The sequence below is a fragment of the Symphodus melops genome (assembly GCF_947650265.1).
Source record: "Symphodus melops genome assembly, chromosome: 21".
Classification (NCBI taxonomy): domain Eukaryota; kingdom Metazoa; phylum Chordata; class Actinopteri; order Labriformes; family Labridae; genus Symphodus; species Symphodus melops.
The window spans coordinates 3,128,807-3,153,691 of record NC_136711.1 but is presented as its reverse complement, the minus strand read 5'-3'; the positions used below and the strand labels follow the sequence as shown (position 1 = coordinate 3,153,691).

Sequence of the window (24,885 nt, the reverse complement as noted above, 5' to 3'; positions counted from 1 at the left end):
CTTTAAGATCTGATGAGCAGCAGATTGCTGAAGCACGTGTGTGTGTGCCTTTTAAAGCTGCACAGTATATAAGTGAATCTAAAAGTTGTGAGAGGAGACGCTGAAGTGTGTCTCTGTGTCTGCAGCATGCACTGTGTTTGTTGTGATTGTGTGCTTTTCACAGTAATCAGCAGAGTTTTCTTGTTGTTTTCGATCCAGTCAGTCTTTGTTGGCTCTCGACTTTGGAGTCCAAAAGTGTTTTTCAAAGAGTTCCACGAATGAAGTTTCTGCACGAACAAAAACATTAAAAAAAAGGTAAAACAGGAAAAGACAAAAGGAACAAAAACACACCGTCATTCTGAATGAAAGCCAGTTTAAAGACAAGATTTAAAAACAAGCAGTGTGTGTGTGCGTGTGTGTGTGTGTGTGCGTGTGTGCGTGTGTGCGTGTGTATTGATATGAAACATGGCACCATTGACAGGACTTTATGACGTCCCGTGTGTTTGATAGTGATTTTTATGAAACAGGAAGCTGCAGTACATCAGGTTCACTTTGCATTCGCTGCACGTCTTGTACAGTTTCTTCCACGTTTTGAAATAAAACACGATTGAAATTCAGCCGAGCATGAAATATTCCATCACTCAACATCTATACAGGCCCCATTTTTTTGAAGTGTTTTCAAAAGGTACACTTGTATAAAAAAAAAAAGATGCTCAGTATAGGAAGGTGGATGATTATGACTTTTTTTTTCACTTCCAATCTCGGTTGACAGCTTGTCAAAACATTTAGACTTGGGCTATGTTGAAAAGCTGTGTTGATAAAAGGTGTTGTGGCTGTGTTGCATCCTCTCTCCCAGTCCATCTGTTTCTGTTTTTGTTTGTCTTTGTTCATGTGATTTGTTTGGTTTTGTCACCTCCATCTCTCCAACTCTCTGCCTCTTCCTGCTTTCATCTATTACACTTTGACTGCAGCTTGGCACATTAAACCGGACTTGGACATGAACATACATTAAACACATGCTGTAAAGCTTCTCACTGTCATGTGCATGTAACGGGTTTCTAGCTGTTCCTGTATGTGACAGGAAGAAACCTTCAAAAGCCTTTTAACGGCACCGTGAATATCTGCTCGATGAGGATGAAACATATGAAGTGACGGTGGAAATGTGCACACATGTAAACCCTTTACGAGCTACGTTACATGCCAAGACGAGCTCCTCAACACACACACACACACACACACACACACACACACACACACACACACACACACTTCCCAAAATGATTGACAGCTCAAAGGGAAACACAGCTGTAGTTTTCAAGTCTGCGCTGCTTTGGATTTACGTCTTTGCAAATCTTAGTGCGAAGCGTCGTCCACACACGTAGAACATGAAGAAGCCTACCTGTGTGAATGTTTCCACTTCAGGGAGCTTATGAATGCTTACTCCTGACTCCCCAGACAGCTCTCAGGCCTGTGTTACGTGATTAGACAGTTTGTTAATATTCGGCCCCGAGTGATGTCAAGACTCATCAACTGGTGCAGCTCGTACAGAAGATCAATCGCAGAGGTGTTGAATGGTTGTGGGTTTCCTCGCAGCATGCTCTATCTGACATGGAACTTCTGATGAAAAACTTCTCCAAAGCCACGGGCAAAGGATGATGTGATTCGAGACTTGAAAATGTCTCCAATATTTTGCTGTGTCAATCAAAATAGAGGAATTGGTAACAGAAGATATGCGTGTGCTGAACCAGGGTGTTCATGCTCGTCAGGCAGGGAGGGAGCATGGTCAAAGGAAAACCCCAAGAACAGCTCTGTTGGCTGGGTTGTATGACACAAAACTGGTGCCAAGATTTGTTGTGTTTTTTTAAGTTGGGAACCACCTTGGTCTCCGAGGCAACAATGCAGCTAATCTTGCTTTGGGCTAACTCTGTCTTGACAGGAGAGTATAGAGAAGGACTGGGAAAGCCATAGAAGATTTGGTTCATACCGGTTGAGGTTGAAGGCTCGGCAAGGCAAGTTTATTTATATAGCACTGTTCAGACACAAGGCAATTCACAGGGCTTTACAGACATAAGAACAGAAAAACATTAAAACAGAGCTTAGGAAAGAATGCAAAATACATCATTAAAAGACAGGGATGAAAGTGAAAATACTCGATAAAGGAACAACTGTTAAAACTATTAAAAAAGGAAGAATGTGTTGCATTAAGGCAGACAGTATATTTCTAATTAAAAGCCTGAGCGAATAACAAAGTTTTAAGGCCTGATTTAAAGGAGTTAAGTGTGCCAGCAGTCCTCAGTTGTTCAGGGAGTTTGTTCCACAGTTGAGGAGCGTAGTGACTAAACGCTGCTTCACCTTGTTTGGTTCTGACTCTGGGAACACTGAGTAAACCTCTTCCTGAGGACCTGAGCGGTCTGGATGTTTTATATTCTACAAGTAGATCTGACATGTACTTAGGGCCAAGACCATTTAATGCTTTATAGACCAGTAGTAAGATTTTAAAGTGGATCCTCTGACACACAGGCAGCCAGTGCAGTGATTGAAGCACAGGTGTAATGTGCTCCACCCTCTTTGTGTTGGTGAGGACTCTGGCTGCTGCGTTCTGGATCAGCTGCAGCTGTCGGACAGATTTTTTACTAAGGCCTGTAAACACACCGTTACAATAATCCAGCCTGCTGAAAATAAAAGCATGAACAAGTTTTTCTGAATCTTGTTAGGTCAGAAAACCCTTGATTCTTGCAATATTTTTCAGATGGTAATAAGCTGATTTTGTTACCATCTTAATGTGGTTGTTGAATTTGAGGTCTGAGTCCATAATCACACCAAGATTTCTGGCTTGATTTGTTGTTCTTAAGGACATGGATTCAAGACAAGTGCTGACCTCTGACCTTTCCTCTTTAGGGCCAAAAACAATCACCTCAGTCTTTTCTGGGTTCAGTTGTAAAAAGTTCTGACACATCCACTCAGTGATTTCGTTGATGCACTTGCTCAGTGAGTATAAGGCACTATGGTCATGCGTTGACACTGATATATAGAGCTGTGTGTCATCTGCATAATTATGATAGGAAACGTTGTAATATTCCATGATCTGAACGAGAGGGAGCATGTAGATGTTAAATAAAAGCGGCCCAAGGATGGAACCTTGAGGAACTCCACAGGTGATCTTCACATGCTCAGATTCATAATTACCAACAGACACAGTGTAGTCCCTGTCCTGCAAGTAAGATTTAAACCAATTTAAGGCAGTTCCAGAAACTCCAAGCCAGTTTTCAAGTCTGTCCAGCAGTATGTTATGGTCCACCGTATCAAATGCAGCACTAAGATCCAGTAGCACTAAAACTGAGACTTTAGATGCATCACTGTTCACATAGATATCATTTAGCACTTTGATAAGAGCAGTCTCAGTGCTGTGCTTTGACCTGAATCCAGACTGAAAAACACTGAAGTATTTGTTTTGTACCATAAAATTGTTAAGTTGCACAAACACTGCTTTTTCAATTATCTTGCCAAAGAAAGGCAAGTTAGATATGGGTCTATAGTTATTAATTGATAAAGCATCCAGATTACTCTTTTTTAGGAGGGGTTTAATCACTGCTGTCTTTAGCGACTTAGGAAAAGTGCCTGTCTGAAGAGAGCTGTTAACTATCTGCAATACATCTGGTGCAACACAGGTAAAAACATTTTTTAAAAAGCTTGTGGGCAGAATGTCAAGACTGCATGTAGTGGACCTGAGGTGTTGAACTATGTCTGTTAATGCTATTGGATCTAGAAGGTGGAAATGTACCAGGTTAGCTAAAGTGTTTTCATTAGGAGGTACAGGAGTTACAGTCAGGCGGCCTGTAGTAGACTCACTGACTGTCTGTCTAATCTGTTCAATCTTTTGGGTGAAGTGCGATGCAAAGTCATTGCATGCCTTTACAGATAACAGTTCAGCAGGAACTGATGCTGAGGGGTTGGTCAGCCTGTCCACAACAGTAAACAAAGTCCGAGCATTGTTGCTGTGCTTGTTGATTATCTCAGAGAAGAAGGACTGTCTGGCCCTTTTGAGTTCTAAGTTATATAAGCGGCGTTGGGAGGTCATTGGCATCATTGTACAATGCAGGAAAGAAGCAAGTTGGCCACATTGGAGGTGGAGCTGGAAGTGAAAACATACAGATGAGTTTGGTTGAAAAGTGGGGACTCTGAAGAAATGAGCTTTTACAACCTCCATCCAATCACCATCGACCAACGTCTCTGTTGAAAGACCCAGAACATCCAATGATTTGACCTTCACACTCTTTACATGAGTAACCTTCTAATTCTTATGTTATTTAGGGGATCTGAAGATGACACTAATATCTGTACCTTTATCTGTATCAGGAAACTTGGATAGAAGAGGCCACCCAGCCACAGCTGTCCTTTTACCTTTTAATTGCCCACAGTCAGAGGCGCTGCTTGGTCAACAGGCAAGGCAGGGAACTGCTTTGGGCCCCGGACCAGAAGGGGGCCCTGAGGGCTCACAAACTTTAAGGAAAGCAGTGGCCCAAAATTTGCAAATTTTGCAATTAAATTAGGGAACCTCCCTTAAGGAGCCTGATCTCATAGTGCTCAAAATGAAGAAGAATTAGGAGTAAGTGTTAGCTAGCAGACATGAAGGTGAAAAATTCTCCCAATTCATTTTTGTTTTGGGCTCCAACAGACTCTTAATTCGCCACTGCTCATAGTCTGCACTTAAAGATGTGACTATTTCAAGGAGCTCAATGATCAGGATCTGCTTGTTTCTTACTTACAGTTAAAGTTGAGAGTTTGAGTGGAAAACCAATTACTTTAACTTTCCCATATTTGTCCTGTTTCTACCATAGTTTATATCAACACTTTACTTGAGTCAGTTTGGAGTCAGACATGGTTTATTAATTTGCCAAAGGAGTGTTTGTTTTCTTTATTTAATTGGATCCTCTCTCAAGAAACAAGTCTGGGCTGTAGGTGGATGTTGTCAAAGCGCCATACTCCATTATGTACTCGCATACAGCACTGCATTGTATTGTATGTGAAGGATTTGAACTTAAAGAGCTTGCCATCGTCCAAGTGAACCTTAGAGACCAATTATATCTGGAGAAATAAACAAATGTCATTCAATAATGGTTCTAATGAGCAAAACTTTTCAAATGAGTCCCGTTTCTGAAATCCAAGAATCCTGCCTACACTGAGTCAGGGGTCAGTGGCTGTCCCAAAATAAAGTATCCCTTTAAAACTTCAAACCATGTTTTGTTGTGAAACTTATTTTTTACCGTACAAGAAATGATGGAGTTCAATGATCTCTCTCATCCACACTTTTTAAATAGAAGGAGGCAGTTAATGAATTTACTTCCCTCCAAATTTGTGTCATCACTGTTTTTACTGTTCCTCATTAGTAACGGCTCATCTTTTTCATCTTTTTAAAAATGCACACACATAAATTCTCCTCACACTCCCACCCCTGTTTTCACACACATCCTAATAAATACTCTGAGAGCTTCTCACCGACTTAAAAAAAAGAATAATGTAGCAATCTTCTGACTAACCAAAGTGCTTTTACATCTACACATTCACACGCTGATGGCAGAGGTTGCTTTATAAAGTGTCACTCATAAAGATTTGCATGTCGCCGATGACGCGGCGGGAGCAAGCTGGGGTTCGGTGTCTACACGGGACATGTAGCTGCAGCAGCTGGGATCGAACCCCTGACCTTCCAGTTGGGAGACGAGCGACACAAACAAACAAACAGGGATCTTTTTCAGGGTTGCTGTCAGTGAGATAAATCTCGTTTTAGGTCACAGCAGCCTGTGCCACAGTTTGTCCCCAGACAGCGGGGACTGTGACCTCACAGGCTCCTCGCATTATCAGGGCTTTGACTCATTTGCTCATTTGCGTGTCTGGGTGTTGTTAATGAGCTAATGAGCCTTCCCCTCTCCGTATCTCCAAGTGCTTCAGGCAAGACTCTGCAGCTGTACAACCAAACGGGGCAGATGATGTTGTGCTCAGGCTGCCTGTGACAGGCCCTTAGCAGCCGCTTCGTCAGGGCCCCGGCGCGGCCCACAGGCCAATGTTTCCAAGTAGCTCTCGTCAAATCCCTCTTTAACTCTATTAAAGAAGTGACATTTTAAACCTTGTATTTAACATACAGAGGCTGTCGGCCTCCCAGACTCTGACTATTGGACGCTTCCTGAAGAGAAGGGCCTGATAACTGAGAGCTCTACCTCCTATTAGCTCTTTGTGATAAGATGATGTCCGACCATTAAGAGCTTTGAAAGTAGAATTTTAAATTCAGTGGTGTTATCGGTGACTTACTGCTTCTCTTTGCCAATCACAACATAGTAGTACAAGACTTTCAAATCACAGGATGGTGGGGTTAGTTTAGAGTCCTGTTGGACAAAACAAGAAAAGAAAATAACTTTACAGCCAGCAGCCAATTAGCCGGGCCCATCCAAACGGTGTTGGCGGTCTTTTTGGGAAATGGAAGGCTGACAATAAATCTACACCAGACATCACAAAGTTTCATGTTAGACTATCACCTTTAATTTGCTTCTCTTTGCTTGTTAGATTTTTTTTTTTTAGTTAGTCGTCACTCTCTGAAGATGCTGTGCTGTACTTTTAGCAGCCAATGCTTGAGAGAAATTTTTTTTTTTAAAGTGTTTTTCAGCAAAGACCGTGTATTCAGTGAATGTCGATATATGTTAATGTGTATGGCGAGGGGCGAGGGGCGGGGGGGGGGGGGGGGGGAGAAATATGATGGTCTTTCCAAAGTGGGCCGAGCAGAACCGTTGGGTATGCGATTGTTTCTCTCGCTCACGTGGATCAGACTTGTGTTCAAACATATTTAAGGTTTGGTTGTTTCGCTCGATGCTGAAGCTGAACAGTTTCCAAGATGTTGGACTAATCTGAACAACCAGCCAAGAAGCTCTCAATAGAAAAGACGTTTACTGTGACACACCGTTACAGGATGGTATTCATGAAGGTTGGAGCCAAAACAATGGTTACAAGATGTGACCTCACATACCAGGTGTTTGTTTAGAAAGTGCGTAATGCATTTTAATGATCATGATCACTGTAACATAATATTAGCCCTTAAATGTTATCGCACTAGAAAGAATGGCGCTTAAACAACTACTGTTTCCTCATGATAGTCGGCCCATCTGCATACAAAGAGAGCCAAGGCTGCCCTTATTAATTAATCACCAACTGCTAAGTGAATTATTAACCAGCCTTAGCATGTTATGTTCACATGTTATGCAATATGCATGTCTTACGCCTTTAATTATGACAAAGAGACATTGTGGAGGTCTTGTTTAAGCCCTCCTGAACGGTCTGTGATGTTTTATGCATGGCCTGGACCAGTGGGTTGGTGTCCATTTAAATTCAGCACAGAGTGAACGGCGTGCTCGGCCTCAGCGCGGCCCAGCGTGGGCTGACACGCCGGAATAAGTCTCCACCTCGTCGGGTTGTGCAGGCAAGAAGCGATGCTGTCTGTTCTTGTTTAATTCAAGTGTGCTACAGGTGCATCACAGCACCAACGTTGGTAATTCTGTTTGAAGTGGTAACCTGGGAGATTGTTTATTTATTATTTAGCTGCTTATGTGAAGCCAAGTACTTTTTGTTTCCAGAAAATACCCATCAGACGGGATATTTGAATACACATGCACTCTGCTTGTTGTAAGTGTCTGGATTGCCAAGACAGCAGCTTATCATGCAAGCAGCATGTTTGGTCACAGATTTTCATTCCTGGCCTTCCTCCATTATCTCTACGAATAACAGGAACATTTCACTGTAATTACAAACACAATCAAAGCATTGGTCAAAAGCATTGATTTTCTGCTGGGAGGAAAAAAAGGGCTTGAAGCTGTACTTACTTTTCGCTTTTTTGTTGCCAGGCAACATTTCATTCCTCAGTGTGTTTTTTTTTTTTCTCCTTCACAATCGTGAATGCAGGAGCTGGCAGTGAATTCACCGAGCAGTTGTGGAGACCCTGACACATTTGTGACTTCTTTACGCTTCTCTTCCATTGACAGCTCCCCTCTTGGCTTATCTGTCTACTCTTAGAAGTGACATTTAGCTGTACTGTGTGTGTCTGTCGAGTGTGTGTGTGTGTGTGTGTGTGTGTGTGTGTGTGTGTGTGTACTGTATATGTGTGTGTGTCCCCGTTACATGACCATTTTATAATCGCATATCAAGGTATGCTTCATGCACATAACCACGAGGCAAACATTTGCTTAAGATAAGTGTGCACACAGAAATGTCTTATCTTTCAAAGCCTTGCTCATGTGTCTGCACAGGAGAGAGAGAGAGAGAGAGAGAGAGCGAGCGAGCGAGAGAAGGAAAGTAGAAGAGGGAAGTGTGGAAGTAAGAAGACAGATGCAAGCGAAAAGAATGGGTCTTGTACCTGCATCAGTATGCCACCGTGCTTCCCGCTCTGCCCTCTCCATCCTCTCTGCAAACAAAGAGACATCACCTGGCCTCCTCCTTCCTCCTCTCTCTCTCTCCACAAGAGGATGAATCTGTCACCATGTCCATTAGCATTATTACTGCTCTGACATCTATGAAAGCAGCCACCGTGTCCCTTATTGTGTTGACATAGCATGAAACCCACGCTGGCATGCACAGTCTCATCTGACACATCAGATTTAGCTGCTTCCACCGTGTCTGTTTTACCCAGCATGCAGCACAGCCTGGTTATCCCCTCCTACTGCACCCCTCGTCTACTTGCCCACGACTTCGGGTGACGGTGAACCTCTTATCTACTCTCTTGTTTGAAAGTGTGAGAGAGGTATTTCATCTCCAAACTTTTTGGGCTTTTCAGCTGCAGATTGTGATAAAAAAAAAACAAAAAAAAAACTGTATGCAGCAAAAATCAGCGGATGTGTTTTTTTTTAATTAAATGCATTTATGGAGATTACTTTAAAACACATTTTCAGCCTGTTGTTGTACACTGCGAGTGAAAGAAGAGATCCAGCAGCTTCACTTAGCTTGTCAGAGTCAAACAAAGTGGAAGAAGAAATGTATGACCTCATCTCCGAAAGAAGAGGAAAAGTTCAAAGTTAGGAAAGCTGCGCTCTCTGTCAGAGAGTGTCAAGAGGTTTTCCTCGCAGCACAGGATGGTGAGACGTACACACTCATCTGACACACACACACAGATGTGTTTATGAGTAGTGTTGGAGGCACCTTTGTCTTGTAATGTTAACATGTGAGTGAGCCCACGCTGGGCAAACTAAATAACGTTGTTCACCTGCTGAAAATGGAAACGTATATATAGAGCATTCTTCAGTCTTTTCTTATCTTTAAATTAGTCACAGAGGAACATAAATAATAAACATGTCAAACTCTGAATAGGCAGATATGATTTCACTCTTCGTTTGATTGTCCTTTAATAACCTCCTCGCCCCTGCGTTCATCACCTCTGGTGTTAAGAGCTTCTTCAGCATGTGCCGCTCTTCAGACGAGGCCTCTGTGCTGTTTGCTGAGCTGAATAGAGATTGCTGTTTTTTGAGGTTGTTCAGCTTTATAGATGACAGCATGCTTCCCACAGTGAAGTCTCATGCTGCGTTACCTTGGACTCGAGTGTGTTGACGCTCCACATGTATTTGATTGAATTCAAGCAGAAGGAGACTTCCAGCTTGCAATTAATGTTCTTTTTTTTTTTTTTTTGTGCAGTCTGTGAACGTCTGGGTACGTTACAGAGAAGCTACCTGTCACTCGTGAGCGTTGTGTTGGAGACTCTCGATCTCGAGCAGCACAGTTCTGGGGTCATTTTGTTAATAAAGTTCAATTTTACATGAACGAGTCGTTAAAATGAAAAAGTAATGAGTGTGATGGTTTAAAACCCATTTTGTGGAAATGGAAATATATGAACCAAACACTGAGTGGTTGCTGCTGTATGAACAAAACCAAAAATAATTGGATTAAATTGTATTTTGCAAAGACCGGATTTATTGATTTATTTATTTTTAATTTATTAAAAACTCCACAACTAGTAACCTCAAGTTCTTCAATTATATTACTTAGAAAATGTGAAACTATAAAAATACCCTTGACTCATCACTTATTATTTTTTGGCTGTTTTTTTACCTTTTGAAAAACAAATTCATCAAATTCATCAAATTTGTATTTTTTTGGGAAAGTATTCAGGTTCTGGGATTTTGGATCAATACTGAAACATAAGTTCCAAAAAAGTGGAAAATGTTGCCGTCCTTATTGGCTGTATGTTTGATTTCAATGTAAAAAGGGAGCGTTGCCCAGGCTTTGTTCTGAGCCTTGCTGGACGAGGATTAGCCATGCTAGCACTGGCCATGTGGCGCTGTGCCTCTGCCTCCATGATTGAGTCTCTGAGCAGGGGGATTCTGACCGCTCAAACAAATGCCTCCTGTGTTTCTTCAACATCAGAGACTAGAAAAGAGGAGCTTGTAAAGTGCTTTTCTAGTCTTTTGACACTTAACCATTCGCACCCATTCATGCACTGATGGCAGAGGCTGCTATGTAAAGTGGCCATCGCTATTAGCTAACCAATTCATACAGATTTATACGCCGTCGACGAAGCAGCAGATGCAACTTAGGGTTGAGTGTCTTGCCCAAGGTCACATTGGACATGTGGCTGCAAGAGCTGGCGTTTAAACCCTCGACCTTCCTGTTGAGAGACGAGCGACTCTCTGATACAGAGGCTTTCCAGTACTTTGAAATAAACTTCTTTTTTATTTATTTTTTTTATTGATGAGCTTTATTGTAAACCGTTTTTTAAGAGTTTCTGGTTTTTACAGCAAACGTCCATCCTTTGACGTAACAGGAGGAAAGCTCAGAGGGACAAATCACAGGAAACATCTATGTGACGTTTGATCCTGGCAGAGAAACAAGAACTAATCCCTGCAGAGTCCCACGTCTTTAAGTCACAGTGTGGAGCTCTCTGCCTCCAGGCCACATATGTTCAGGAGACCCAGCATCCTCTCTGCACTGCATCTCTGCAAATACAACCCAAACTATGGGATTTATTCTCTGTGTGGACTTTTTTTCCCCCTTTATTGGTGACATAAATCTACAAGAGCACATAAAAGACAAAAGATGACACGTAGTGGTGTGCAGATAAACCAACCAACCACTTCCTGTATGCGCTTCAGTAACATATGGTGATAGCATGAAGACAGAGGCTACAAGCAACAACAACGTTTTAATAAATAAAAGGTTTTAAGTGGTTATCAACATGGAAGTAAAGAAGAAAACAATGAAATGAAACAGAAGCAGAGCGAGTTCACTGAGAGGATTGAAAACATATCATAACATCTTCTGAGTGAGAGAAGCTGCAGAGTCAGGTTGTTTAACGTTTCAGGAGAATTTTAAGGCTCGAGAATGATACGTTAAACGAATACCATGAAATACATAATTTATACAGAATGTCTCTCTCTCTCTCTCTCCCTCTCCCTCTCCCTCTCCCTCTCTCTCTCTCTCTCTCTCTCTCTCTCTCTCTCTCTCTCTCTCTCTCTCTCTCTCTCTCTCTCTCTCTCTCTCTCTCTCTCTCTCTCTCTCTCTCTCTCTCTCTCTCTCTCTCTCTCTCCCTCCGTAGGATGCCAAGTTTGTGGAGGAGAGGAGGAAGCAGCTGCAGGGCTACCTTCGCATGGTGATGAACAAAGTGATCCAGACACTGCCGGAGTTCACCGCCCGGCCCACCAAGGAGACCCTGCTGTCTCTGCTGCCTTTCTGTCTGTAAGTGGACACACACAGGCCGGCTCCATACTGCAGCCAGTGTGTGTGTGGGGAGCGGGGGGGGGGGGGGTACGGTATGGTATCCACCTGAGGGTGATTGATGCACATGTAACAGAAGGTGAGTGAAGGAATCCACACAGCTTAAATGTGGTGGTATGAAGATTAAATATCTTTTTAAAAATGTTGAGCTGCATTATAACTTCACAGGAATCCCATTGTGTGATAGCCGCCTTGTCGTCGTTAGCGAATACAAACACTGAGGATTAATGTCAATGAAAATGCCAAATCCCTTGTAAACAAACTCCAGCGTTCCCCTGCGTGCTACACTTACACACATCTTCACACATACAGCGTCTATGTTCTCTCACCCAAATATTCACACACACACGCTGTGAGTGTGAAAGTGCACGCTGCCCCGGCTGCCCTCCCACCTCCCAGGCTACGTCTGAAGATGAGACGTTCCAGTCATTCTCTGTCACATCAGTCTCCAGCGATCAGTCAGCCAGCTTACCCGTCACACCGTCCGACCAAGAGTGTAATTTCCTCTTTGGAGACATCTGAGTCATCAGGCGAAGGAAACAACAACAACAACAACAACATCATCGTCATCATCATCATAGTGAATACACATCGCAGCGCTGTCTCATAGTATAATCTGCATCTCATCTGCATAATTATGCAAGATCATTTGGTAACCATGGCAACATTCATTGCGCATCAGCATGTAAACGGAGAGATTTTCTAGAAACAGCGGAAAAAGTCAAAGAAAAGGGGAGGCTGTGAAATGTTTCCTTGTACAGTCTGACGTATGCTCCTCACGCCATCCATCATTTAAGACGTCTCGTTGTAGTCTTTAATAATAATTCTTATAATCAATAATCCCTCTATGATCTGGTGAGGAGACGATCAATGATTGTAGCAGCTGCATCAGAGCGCAGCATGACCTGCTCTGAGTGGAGACAAAGAGCCTTTCTCTTCCTGCACCAATACAGCAGAACACTTCCCTTGTATATGTAAATGTACTTCACATCAAAAAAAACCATTCTGATTCTTAGAGACGCTGAAATCCTCTGATACAAGTCACACGTCTCGGTTCAAAGGAAACAAGCTGTAACGGTGTAAGCTTCAACATGTCACTGAAGCACTGATCATGTAGAGAAGCCCATTTTCATTCATCTGATTTTTAATCAGATTAACTAAACTTCTGCAGGGGGGAAAAGGTGTAAAAGTAAAGAATTAAATATTCAATTCCTCAATTGAAGGAAGGGCATGCATCGAGTATTTACAGAAATCCAGAAGTTTAGTAGATGTGTCGATTCGGAAAGTGGTCGATATTACACCGAAAGGACATGACGATAAAACTGTCCAATGAATGATGGGTTGGAGAAAGAAGCTTTTCTTTTTCTTGGTTTGGAAAAGCCAATATTCACTCAGCTAAGACAGGAGTCTCTTGGCACTCCCAGTGGCAGTTTGGTCAGTCATTTTCATCTCTGTCATCATTTTAAAATTAAAAAAAAACATGTCCAGGATCTAGAAGAATCTCCTTTGGGGAAACGTGAAGCATTGGGGAAGTTGAAAGACGGGTCGATTTGACGGATTGATTACAAGATGTGAACAGGCGCTGCAGAGGTTTACAGTTGTTTTCAATTACTGCAGCCGATTAGACATTTTCAGGCTGACTGAGAGCTGCAGCTTTGTGGGGAATTACTGAATGTACCAAATCGTAAATTAAATGTTAAACACTTGTTGTCAGGGGGCATTACACCAAGCAATTATTCACATTCCAAGAACGTGAAGAAATCAATACACCATGTTATGAATAGTAGGAGACGGATTCAGTTTGAGAGGTTATCCTCTGAAGGTTCGAGTCCAGCAGAAGAAGAGTACAACAAAGACAGGTGTAAACCTCCGAAGCACAGACTTCATTATTATGTCTGCCCTGAGAGGCTTAATAACCCCGCCTGTCTCTCTCATATCGCTGAGCTGAAATAGAAACCTCTCTATTCCACGACTGTGAACGGCATGAAATATTACTGTCAAGCTTCAGAAGTCTTCTTGGGACTTTACTTTATTCTGCTCTTCCAACACTGAAATATTTTTATTCCAGCTTTTCTATGCAGAAGCCATACCGTCATGTATTTTTACATCCTTACTGTATATTTGTATAACTCCTGGTTCAGCTCGGTAATGTCTTTTTTTTTACTTTGTATTTATAGAAATTAGAAAATAGAACAAACTTTAGTTTTATTAGAAGTGGTGCATGTAAAGTTTGAATCCATCACATGAAATTAATAATATCGGCTGATATTAGCATATCCAGTTTCTATCTGTATCAAATAGTATTTCATTCAGAAGTTATCTTTTACCACTAGAGGGCGCTATATTTATTACAAAAAACTTCATCACCCTCCAGAGTGTCGAGCAGTGATGTATGGGCTGGTACGTCCAGTCGAGTGATCAAAGTAATAAATGTGCATATCTATATCGCTCTACTTCTACAGATGGCGCATAGATCTAAGGAGGATATTGGCCAATATTTCAGTGTCAGATTTTTTCTCCCTCCAAAATCGATATTGGCCCCAAAAATTCCATATTCATTAATATTATCATTCCAGACCAGACTGTTTGATTTCATACGTGGTGTGTATGGAAAAAGCTTTTTCCACACCTGAGGTTGCCGCTTGCTTTCACACATAGACTGTAAATATTAAAGAAGGAAGCCTGAGTGACGTAGGACCCTCCGGAGGCTCATCGGCAGCAACTTTCAGTCAACCTCACGACTGGCTGATAGCTGGAGCTGAGGCGGGATTTCAACCTCTCGATGAACAGTTACCCACTTGTCCATCATGTCAGATACGCGCCTAAATATGGATATCACGCACCGTTCATAAAATCAAAAATGAGCCGTATACAACAACTAGTTAGAACTGTTTTGTTTTCTGTACCAGGCTGTAAACATGTGAATTAATGCTGTAAAAATGCTGTGGTGTGTATGTGACTAAAGCAAGCCTCAAGTGGACACTCGATGAACTGCAGGATTGTCACTTCTGCCTTAGCTTAAAAGGTCGTCGCATAACTTAGCTCTGTTGTACTCCAGCGTGGTGAGAAAAACTGGCAAAACTGTTACAAAAATGTCGCCTCTGGAACTGTTACATAGACGTAATCTTAAGCATTTTACCATGTAACATGTACACCTTCATGCATCTGATTAACCCTTAAAGCGACGGACATGCAGGTCGGTCTCTCTCTGTTCTGATCTCAACATCATTACGTAAGAAACTATTGCTGACGTGGGATCATAGCATGAAACACCTCCATACTGCAGGCAGCATGCACCAGATTCCTAGCTCCCGGCTCAGAGGCCTGCCTGGGCTGTCATGATGTTTCATGGTTTAACATGATGTTACTGTCTAATCTGGGCTGTTCGGTTAGCATGATCAAACGTGTCTTGGTTTAATGTCTTCAGCAAGGGATGAAGGCCTGATTAGTGTGGTCATTACCTCGACGTGTTGGGAGTGAAGGAACGTGGAGAGGCTCTGAATAGACTCCATACAAACATCGGTTGGCTATGCAACAAATAGGAATGTAGAAAACATGTAGTCAGCAGGCCACGTCTCATGTAATGGACAGAGGGAAAAAAAATATACCGTCCTTTCACAAAAATAGGTCATGTAATTACCTTTAGCAAGCAAATAATAGCTGACATTTTAAATTCCAATTACATTGATTGAACAGGCCATTTCCATTGTATAGATGGATGTAATTAACGTAAACATCAGCCTTTGAATGCATTCCCACACACTAATATTTTCACATGTATTTGTAAAGGCCATAGAATACCCTACATCATCAGTGCAGAGCTAATCATCCTTTAGTTGTTGGCAGATTGGAGATACAATGGGGATGGGTTTGAGATACTTGAACACGAGATGACAGATGTTCTTGTGCATTGAGGGAATTTGCAGCCATCGGAGGGCGGACTGAACAGGAAGCAGTTAAGTGAGAATGGGGACAGCTGAGGATGGAGGCGAGGAAAGATGGTCTGTGGTCTGAGGAGGAGATAGAAGAACGAGGGGGAGATAAATAAAGAACAAAGGGTGCTTCAATCCTCCAGCTGAGTCGCTTGGTGCTCGAAGGCCAGATGGATTTTAAAAGTCTTTAATGATGCTGCAAATGACCTGCTCACGAAAAGAGGACGCAGTTAGTAACAGTGACAAAATCCCTCTCACAGGGCAGACAACATCCTTACTTTACTTCAAATTGTAACTTAAAGATAAGTCAAAAACAATACTACATGTCAATCCTCATGAGGACGGGGAGTGAGTGATGGGAGCCGGTCTGGAAGGTTTCCCCCCCCCTGCTTTTACTAAATTCAGCTGGAGAAAAGACACTCTTACAAAAGGCTGCAAAAGCAAGAGTTGATGACATTTTATGTTGTCAGAAGGTCAAGTTATGTTTCCCATAAGAAATGGCATCACTGACTTGAATAGTATTGGACAATTTGGTTTTATCTTGCAGAGCTGATTTAAACTAAAAAAAATCTAAAACGTTTGAGCAAATTTTACTCTTTAGTTTTGAAGTGTACTTTAAAAAACGTTTTCAGTGTTTCCTGCAGACTGACAGGACCTGATGACACGTCTACGTCTCCTATGGCGATGACCATGAGTGCACATTTGAATTTACAGTTAAAGATTTCCAATGTTTTATTTTGAAGGTTTCTATCTGAAAAAAAGAGACAAAGATTTTACTAAACATTGAAATTCAGTAAATTCTAAATGAGTTGTGTGAGGTCCCATGAGGGGGTGCGTTCCTCCGCTGTGCGCTGTAGTATGTCATGTGCCATGATGTTCATATCTTGGAGTGTGGCTGCTGCATGATTGGGTAGGATTTTTAATTTTAATTTGTCAGATGCTGAACACTTCTCTGGTTCGTTCAGGACACACACACACACACACACACACACTCTGGGTTCTGCTGCCTTAGAAAAAAAAGATGTTTGTCTCAGGGTCAAGAGGAGTGTCTATACGTGGATTGAACTTCCACAGGTATTGAATCCATCGGTGCATATGCAGGGGGGCTCGACGTCCTCTCCCCTTTTGTGTTAGACAATCAATTTCTGATGCATGCTCCTGTTTGTGTACCCATTCACTCTAATTGGAACACTTTGCAGTGAAATTGTTAATATTCCAACCGAGCCTGGGAAAGTGATTATCCAGCACAAGTCAATATCATGTCCAAATGGGGGACAAACACATGCTGAAAACTGAGGGGAAAAAATCGATGAGCCTAATTAATTTAGCACATTTGGCTACTTTACCCAGTTTGATATGAATAAATGAGGAGGGCTCGCAGTTTCAACTCCACACGCTGCTCCCAATTTAGCCTGATTTTTGCTGATATAACTCCCCATAGCGTCAGAGCTCGGCCAACCCCGGTCAAATTCAAATAGTGTAACTGGATGCGATTGAGCTTGCCAGGTGCAGGGTGGATAGGGGAATAAGTTGCCACTCGAGCTTCTGCTAAATGTACATTTTGTGCCCGAGGAAAAGGAATAATGTTTGACATATTAACAGAGTTCAGCCCGCTCTCAGACGGGCCTCGTCACACCACCTCCTCAACTTGTTTGATCTTGATAGTTGTGACAGCGACGCTGCAGCCGGGTTTTTTTTCCCCTCTCGCCAAAGTTTGGATCTTGTGCTGTGACTGTCTCCTCCATGTCTCGGCGGACGTGAGAGAAGCTTCTCTCTTCTCTTCTCTGCTAAACACACAGGGTTCATATTCAGCTCAGGCAACTCGCCATGAGGGAGTTTATTTAGGGCAAGTGACCAGTCTCCTTTAACTGGACCATGAAGATGAGCGCCATGTCTTTAATCACGTCTGGAGCAGCTCGCCATTAAAGAGACACACATACTGTGGTTAAAGTGAATTAAATGTAGTAATGTAACTGCTAACTGTGCTTACATCGCACATACGAGAATATCACACATATTCTAACTTCTAATAATGTAAAAGATAGATAGATAGATAGATAGATAGATAGATAGATAGATAGATAGATAGATAGATAGATAGATAGATAGATAGATAGATAGATACTTTATTGATCCCGAGGGAAATTCAAGTATTAATCAACTCTAACTTTGCTTCTGTACCGATCCCTCCAAAAATCTGCCAATTTAAAACAAAGATGCTGATTCTCATGTTCCTCAGCTGGCATCATGACCTCGGTCCCTTCACCAGTGTAGAGATAAAACAGTCACAGAATAACTGCAGCGTCACTCGCAGCAGGGGAAAGGTCGGCGTCTCGGTGAAGACGTGCTTCACGAGAATACAACGAGGAAGGCGTGGAGGCGTTCACGCTCTCTGCTTTTCATTTCCTCCCTTTGACAAGTGCCTCTCATTCATCCTCATGGTTATCAGATAAGAAGGAGGTTTGTGTGTGACGATGGTCGTCAGGGCAACCAGGGCAATGATTGGAGTTATAAGAAGACTTAACATCATAACAAGCTCAACGCTTATAATAAATTACTTTCAACCTTGTGACAGAAAAAAGGTTTTTAGTCGTAAAAAAAAAAAAAAAGCAGACAAAGGAGTATTTAGATGGATTTAGGTCTCCAGTGCTTTTTTAGATGATGATCTTAGAAAATTCGATGCTCACCAAACCTCTCTCTCTCTTCTCCTCTCTTTCCTGCTCGTTCCATCTTCAACAGTGACACGCCGCAGGCCAACGATGGAGGAGCCAAGACGCCTCGATCCAAAACGTCCTCCCGCTTCCCCAGACTGGGCCGCAGAGGCAACCAGGATGCTCGACCGGAACCCCAGAGTGGTGACCTCTGAACTAACTATTGCTCCGAATATAAAGTGTGGAACTAGAGTGGATGTTTGTCCAAACCTGGACTGTGGCACATGGCTCACAGCGTGCGAGGACATGTAATGGACCTTCAAAGCCTCCGTCAAGAAGAAGGGGGGGGGTTCTGTTTCTGTGCATTTCCTGGCTGAGTGAAAAGATAATTCTTCAGAGGCTGCCTAACAATGAACCCAATCATACAGCACCTCTTACCTCACTGAGAGACAAACAGACCCTTTGCTCACTGCACATGAGCGAGTCTATTATCTGAAACACAATAAGATGACAAGGACCTTCCTTTTTTTTTTTTTTTTTTTTTTTACTTACTGTGACACTCCGGTTTTTTTTTAGTGAGAGTGTATCTTGGTCACAGTGCCTACAGTTTGTAGCTGCTTTTCTGCTCCAGGTGAGGAGGGGCTGAAGAGGGGGCAGATTAAAGAATTAGTGTTGATTCTCAGCTAATGTGTCAACATTATGGTGCCATTATATTTTAGATGATAATAACTCACAATCTCCGGCGTGGACCAACAGTCAATGAGCATTCCTTCATCCTACTTACAGTATATATTGTATTCTCAGTGTTGTGGCTCTTATTGATCATCTGCAGGAAGTGTATCATACATCGGGTTCTCTAGAGATGCAGTTAATATCAGTTCTTTTTTTAAGATTACATCTATGATCATGTGAAAGGAAAAACCACGGCTAAATCCAACACATCTGAGGAACCGTTTGGAACTTATAGACGTGGGGTGTCGAGGAAATCTTTCATCTCTACATGGTTTAATTTATCTTCCAACTTTGACTCCAGACAGACTGTAATGTGAAAGATCCCACACTTTATCCGACAAGAACACGGGGAAATGTAAATACAGAAAATAACAAAAGTCCAAAAATCCATCTTTTCATTTTTTTTTTATTAACAACTTAAAGGTCACATATTCTCACCTTTACGACAACCTTCAAAAAAAAAGTCTCAGAGCTCCCCAAAACATGTCTGTGAAGTGTATTGTTTTATACACTCCGGTCTTGTATTCATGTCTATAAACTCTCTATTTCAGCCCTGCTCAGAACAGGCCGTTTCTGTGTCTGTAGCTTTAAATATGTAAATGAGCTGTCTGACCACTCGGGTTCTCCCACCATGCTTTATTGTTTACGGTGAGAAGGCAGACTCAGAGGGCAGAACAAACACCTAGCTGTGGGAGTGTCACCCACCTGGGGGAGGGGCTACTGCCCTTTGTGATGTCATGAAGGGAAAATCTCCAAACGGCCTGTTTAAGCACACATTTTCTAAAAAGTGGAGCAGGCTGAAGATAAGGAGAATGGATTTTTTTTTTCATAATTCAGGGGGCTTGTAGACTTTAATGTTTGAAAACTATGTGCATTTTGCATAATATGTGACCTTTTGAAAAATGAATTTCCTAACATCCACAGATTACAATAAACAGATTATTTCTTAATACAAATCAGAGCAGAAAGGAAGGGAAACATAATGTTACCAATTAAAATAAATGTGTAGGCTGTGTTTTGAATGGTTAACCATCAGGCATATCTCATAAATAAGGATCTTAATCAACGGCTGGTTCTGCCATATGAATTAAAAGTTTAAAGATTGTTTAACTAATGTGTCTTAACAGGATCTCAAGCAGCGTTATGTTACAAATGAATGTTTTAACGGTGACTAAACACTTGAAAAAAAAGCTGCTGGTTACAGAGCACAGCGAAGAGCTGCGGAGCATCGAGTGTGTGTAAAACAGAAGCTCATGCATATGTATGGATCACCCAAGAGGAGACGCAGACTGTGTTCAAACGAGGATTGATTGTGTCGGAAGACTTTTGGAAAACTTGAATCAAAGGGTCGGCTCACGAAATGGTAAACACTGTTCAGAGTCAACGGCGGGGGTCGGGGTGGGATGAACAAACACGCTATGTTGGTTTTAATTAAGTTGTTTTTGTTATAGGGAAGTGACCCTGACAGGTTCCCCCACTACTGGTAAGCACTGCACAGCATTGTTCCTCATAGGGACGCCGTCACATGTGTCTTTTTATCAGACTAATATGTGGTGAGCGTGCTGATGAAAAGTCAGTACAGAAATAAAACAAGATAAAGTATCAAGAATCCTTTTACACATGAACCTTTATTTTTTGTTTGACAAATCGCTCCCTAACAACATGTAATGTAACATACACGTGAATGTTTGTCTTTTTTTATTGAAGGTAATTATCTGCTCTGATTACTACCAAACTGTAGAACTGCCTTGTTTGCTTTTTTTTTTTTTCATCAGCCAACAGTATCTAACTGTATGTCCTTGATCGCTCTGTAACAGCTCTGTCTCACAGAACAAGCTGCCTTTTCATAGACAGTGAAGGTAAGGATCAGTGGATCTCTAGAAGATGGAAGCCCAGAGCGGACATTTATCCATCCATACGTTTTATTTGATCCATTTCTGGGTGTTTCTTGAGATCTGGACTCGTTTATCTTTGAAACCACAGAGCTTCAAAAGCACAAAACAAACTCAGAAAATGGCTTAACTTGTTTGTTTTTTGAAGGAAAAGGTGCCCATAAGGAAGGAGGAAAGCTTTCTGGGGCCTAATCTCATGGGGAGCGCCAATGGAGGCAAAAACCTGGTCAATCCTAATTTTGATCAACAATGACCAAACTTTACACCTAAATATGACGACTTCTTAAAGCAACAAAAAAACACACTGGACTTGTTGTTGCTCGGTTAAGATGTACCCAGGTTCAAAATCTTAAACCTCTTTACTAAAACCTTAATTTGTAAGTGGGCCCAGATGAAGCTAGTGTTAGCCAGGTGGCTAGCGCTAACATAACTGAAATGTGAACATGTTGATTTAAATTATATCGCGTTCACTGGACGTTTCTGCAGGATGGACTGAGTGTGGGCTATGACATCATGGCATAACTATAGCCTATGTTGTTTGGTTTTTATAGACCACCAGAAAATGACCCCATTATCACAAGATAATCTGTTTTACCTTTTAGATATCAGATAGTTTAATCTGTGATCATCCTGAGCAAATGAGAGAAATAAGTTGAGACCTCGAGTAAAAAAACTGACATTAACTTCTCTGTTTCTCAGCGTTGTTATAATGAGATGTTCAAAAAGTTGAGATCTCAAGAGACCAACCAGAAATGAGTCTCTGTCAATAAAAAGTGTGGATGCACAGGTTCTGTGTTGTCTGAGAGCCGAGGGGGGAACTAACCTTTCCGCACAAATGTCTGTTTCTCTGTGGACAGTAATGATCTGTAATTCTGCACATAGAGATTCTTCACAATGTATTTCACCATGGAGAAGTGTCTTTATGTGCGGCTCATCACATTCCTTGTTAAAAGGACAATTATTTGACATTTGGTGGTTCAAAGAAGAGTTGTAGCGGTCCTAGCAAGCTAGCAACCATGTGTGTCTACGATGCTGCATTTAAAACTTTCCAATTCAATAAACTTTGCAAAAGGAGCTTTAATAGGAAGAAAATGCATTCAGTAGATTTTGTGCACTGCAGTATGTTTTTGTGAGTCATGCTGAATAAAAATGGAACAGTTATTGGATGAGAGGAAAACTCCCCGCAGCACTTTGGAGTCCTAAAACTTTTGTTTCAGCTATCTGAAGAAGGTTGTGAACTCCTCTCCTGAGGTTGCAAAGCACGCATTTCGATTACATTTGAATCAGGATTCTTTGTCTAAAAGTCAAACGATCCTCTATTCTGTTGAGTGCACACAGGTGCAAACTGAATATAAAGAATAGTAGCAGAAAAAAAGGGTAATGCAGTCCAGTGACATCCTGCAGGTCTGCTCCGACACCCTGAGGTGTCCGTGTGTTCATGATGTGATCACAAACATCACTTTCTCTTAATCGGCTCCATTTTACTCTCTCAGAACCTTCAAAACGATGGCGGCGGAAATATGGATGTGTTCTTTGAGGCTGCGGATCAAAGCGATGACGAGCAAAGGAAGCGGGTTTAGTTTATTGAGACACAGCCAAAGTGTTCTCTACGCAGGATGCCACGTCTGTATTAGTGGACTTTCTCTGTTCCTGCCTTAGTCAGCAGTCAGGTTTGATCTATCAGGGGCAGCAGAGAGGGGCTGAACAATAAAGTACAGTGTGTGCAGTATAGTCCAAACGCTTCTGTGTCACTGATGTCATTGTTGACTGGAAAAGTCAATTTCTGCTGCTACATCAAGTTTTTCTGTGTTAATTCATGTCAACCCCCCCCCCCCCCCCCCCGGCCCGCCAATTACCACTGAGAAGTTACAAAATGACTTTTAATGACTTTTAGTATGCATGCATGTGTGGCTGCTAAAAATCTACCATTGACTCCTGATTGTGCCCACTAATGCAGGAAGCCATCACAGACCCAATATGTTGTTCTGTTGTGTCGATAATGTTTGATGTATTCTCGAAAAAAAAGATTCAGTTTTGGGTTTTTTAGTTTTTTGTGGCTGGAGCCGAACTCTTCATCATTTCTCCTCCTGAAGCGTGTGAGTCAGTCAGTGCGTTAATTCTGTCCGCCCGCGTCTTAAGCTGGCCTGTGTCAGTTTACATGTATGCATCCATGCGTGAGCAGGGACGTACACTACACGAGGTGTGGATGGAGTCAGAGGGATGAAGATGTGAGGTCTGTGCTGAAGCGTGCTCGTGTTTCCATGTCGCATTGAAACGTGTCAATGCTCACATTATATTCTGCACATTATGAACTGTATGCATAAATGGACCGATAGATTCTGTGGATTTCATCTTCTTCTGCATCTGTGGCTCGCTGTACATCTGTTCTGCTTGTCCAAGAGTTATTTAACCTTCACTGCTCTGCTAAGCAGCCTCCGAGCTTCAGACAAGCTGCTGAGCCATTTTAGGAAACACTTTTTTTTTTCTCAGATGGGTAATCCGTACGGGGTCGGCAGACAGAACAATGGCGAGGATTTACAAAATGCTCATTGTCCATTGACCAGAAAATTGGTTACAGGCCCATTTAGGATGTGGATGGTTGCCTTTGGCAATGATGGATAACACACACTCACACATGCAAACACACGGCTGAATGCAACACACCTCCTTACTGTTCGAACAGGCTCACCTTTGACATGCATCTGGGAAACCAAACATGCCAATGAACAGATTCTTTGCACACACAGAACTTTATGAGTCTTGATTTAGTAGATTTGATGCAAAGAAGGAGACGTCAGAATGAAGTCTCATTTCTAATCCACAAGATTGGATTTTATTCCACCTTTGTGGAAAGTTTGAAACTTTCTCATGTGAGTGGAGAAGCTTGTGGAGTGGAGAAGATGTGTTTAACGTCAAATATTTTAATTCATGCTTAAAAACACTCGAGGCCATTTATCAAACAAAAATTGACTAATAAAAGTTGTTTGCTTAAGTTTCTTTCTTCAGACGAGATCAGAAAAGGTAATGAGATTTTTCACAATTGTTTTGGACGGATAAAAAGATGTGTATTTAAAAAAAAAAAAAAAAAAGTTTTTAAGTAAATTAAAGCCTCTAACAAGATTTGAAATGCAGCATTTTAAATGAAATCACACAACTCTTACTTTCTCTTTATTTACCACGGCTCTGTAAGAAAAGAATAATGCTGCACACAAACAAAAGAAAGCTTCCCCTCTAGGTTTATCTTTTGCCAGCAGTATCCTTTTGAAAATGTCCATTAGCAGTAACAATGGATAAATATTGCATTTTCCGCCCCCTCATCCCCGTCTACTCCTCTTTGTCCCGCTTCTCTTCCTCTCCTTGAAGATTTGGAGGTCCTTCCTGGCTGATTTTACAGGCCTGTATGTAAATGACCGATCTCTTACCTTTGTGTGAGGAGCATCAAGTCGACAGAAAACCCTGGTTTAAACAAGGTCAGTGTATAAGCAGCACTCGTATCTCTAAAACACACAGTGACAGGCTCTGCATCAGGACGCATGTTCATTAGAATGATAAGAAACAGGCTGATGCCTCAGCACCCTGAAGACAGCAGGTCCTTCAGGACACAAGATAAGCATGTGCTTTGTGTTGGTGCAGCAGCAGCAACATCTCGACTTCCTGCGTCAGTAAAAACAGGAGCTGAAGATGTTTGATTACAGGAGCAGCTTGTTATTGTTTCCTCATCACGGTTGTCTGCTCTCTAACTTTAGGTTTGTTAGTGTAATAATCAGGTCTGTTTTTGTTCATTAAAGGTCCTGTGAGAAGTTTTTGACTGGTCGTCAAATCGACTCATATCAAATACTGATGCCTCTTTATGATCTTCAAAATCAAACATGGACGTCAGCAGTAAGGGGGATTGTTTTCTCTATCATCATGTTTGTGTTTTTATTTTGTAATGCATGAAGCTGCTGCCTCAGGTCCAGCGTC

At 41.9% G+C, this 24,885-nt stretch overlaps 1 protein-coding gene across 2 annotated transcripts in view; it reads left to right on the top strand.

Moving 5' to 3' along the window:
- snx29 (sorting nexin 29) overlaps positions 1-22,099 on the top strand; it is a 123,865-nt gene extending 101,766 nt beyond the window's left edge. For both annotated transcript variants that reach the window (XM_079372537.1, XM_079372536.1), the window contains exons 20-21: positions 11,537-11,676; positions 18,387-22,099. In XM_079372537.1, coding sequence (XP_079228663.1) covers positions 11,537-11,676; positions 18,387-18,513 — 267 coding nt within the window. In that variant the 3' untranslated portion in view covers positions 18,514-22,099. The remainder of the gene's footprint in view (positions 1-11,536; positions 11,677-18,386) is intronic.
- Positions 22,100-24,885: the final 2,786 nt, after the last annotated feature.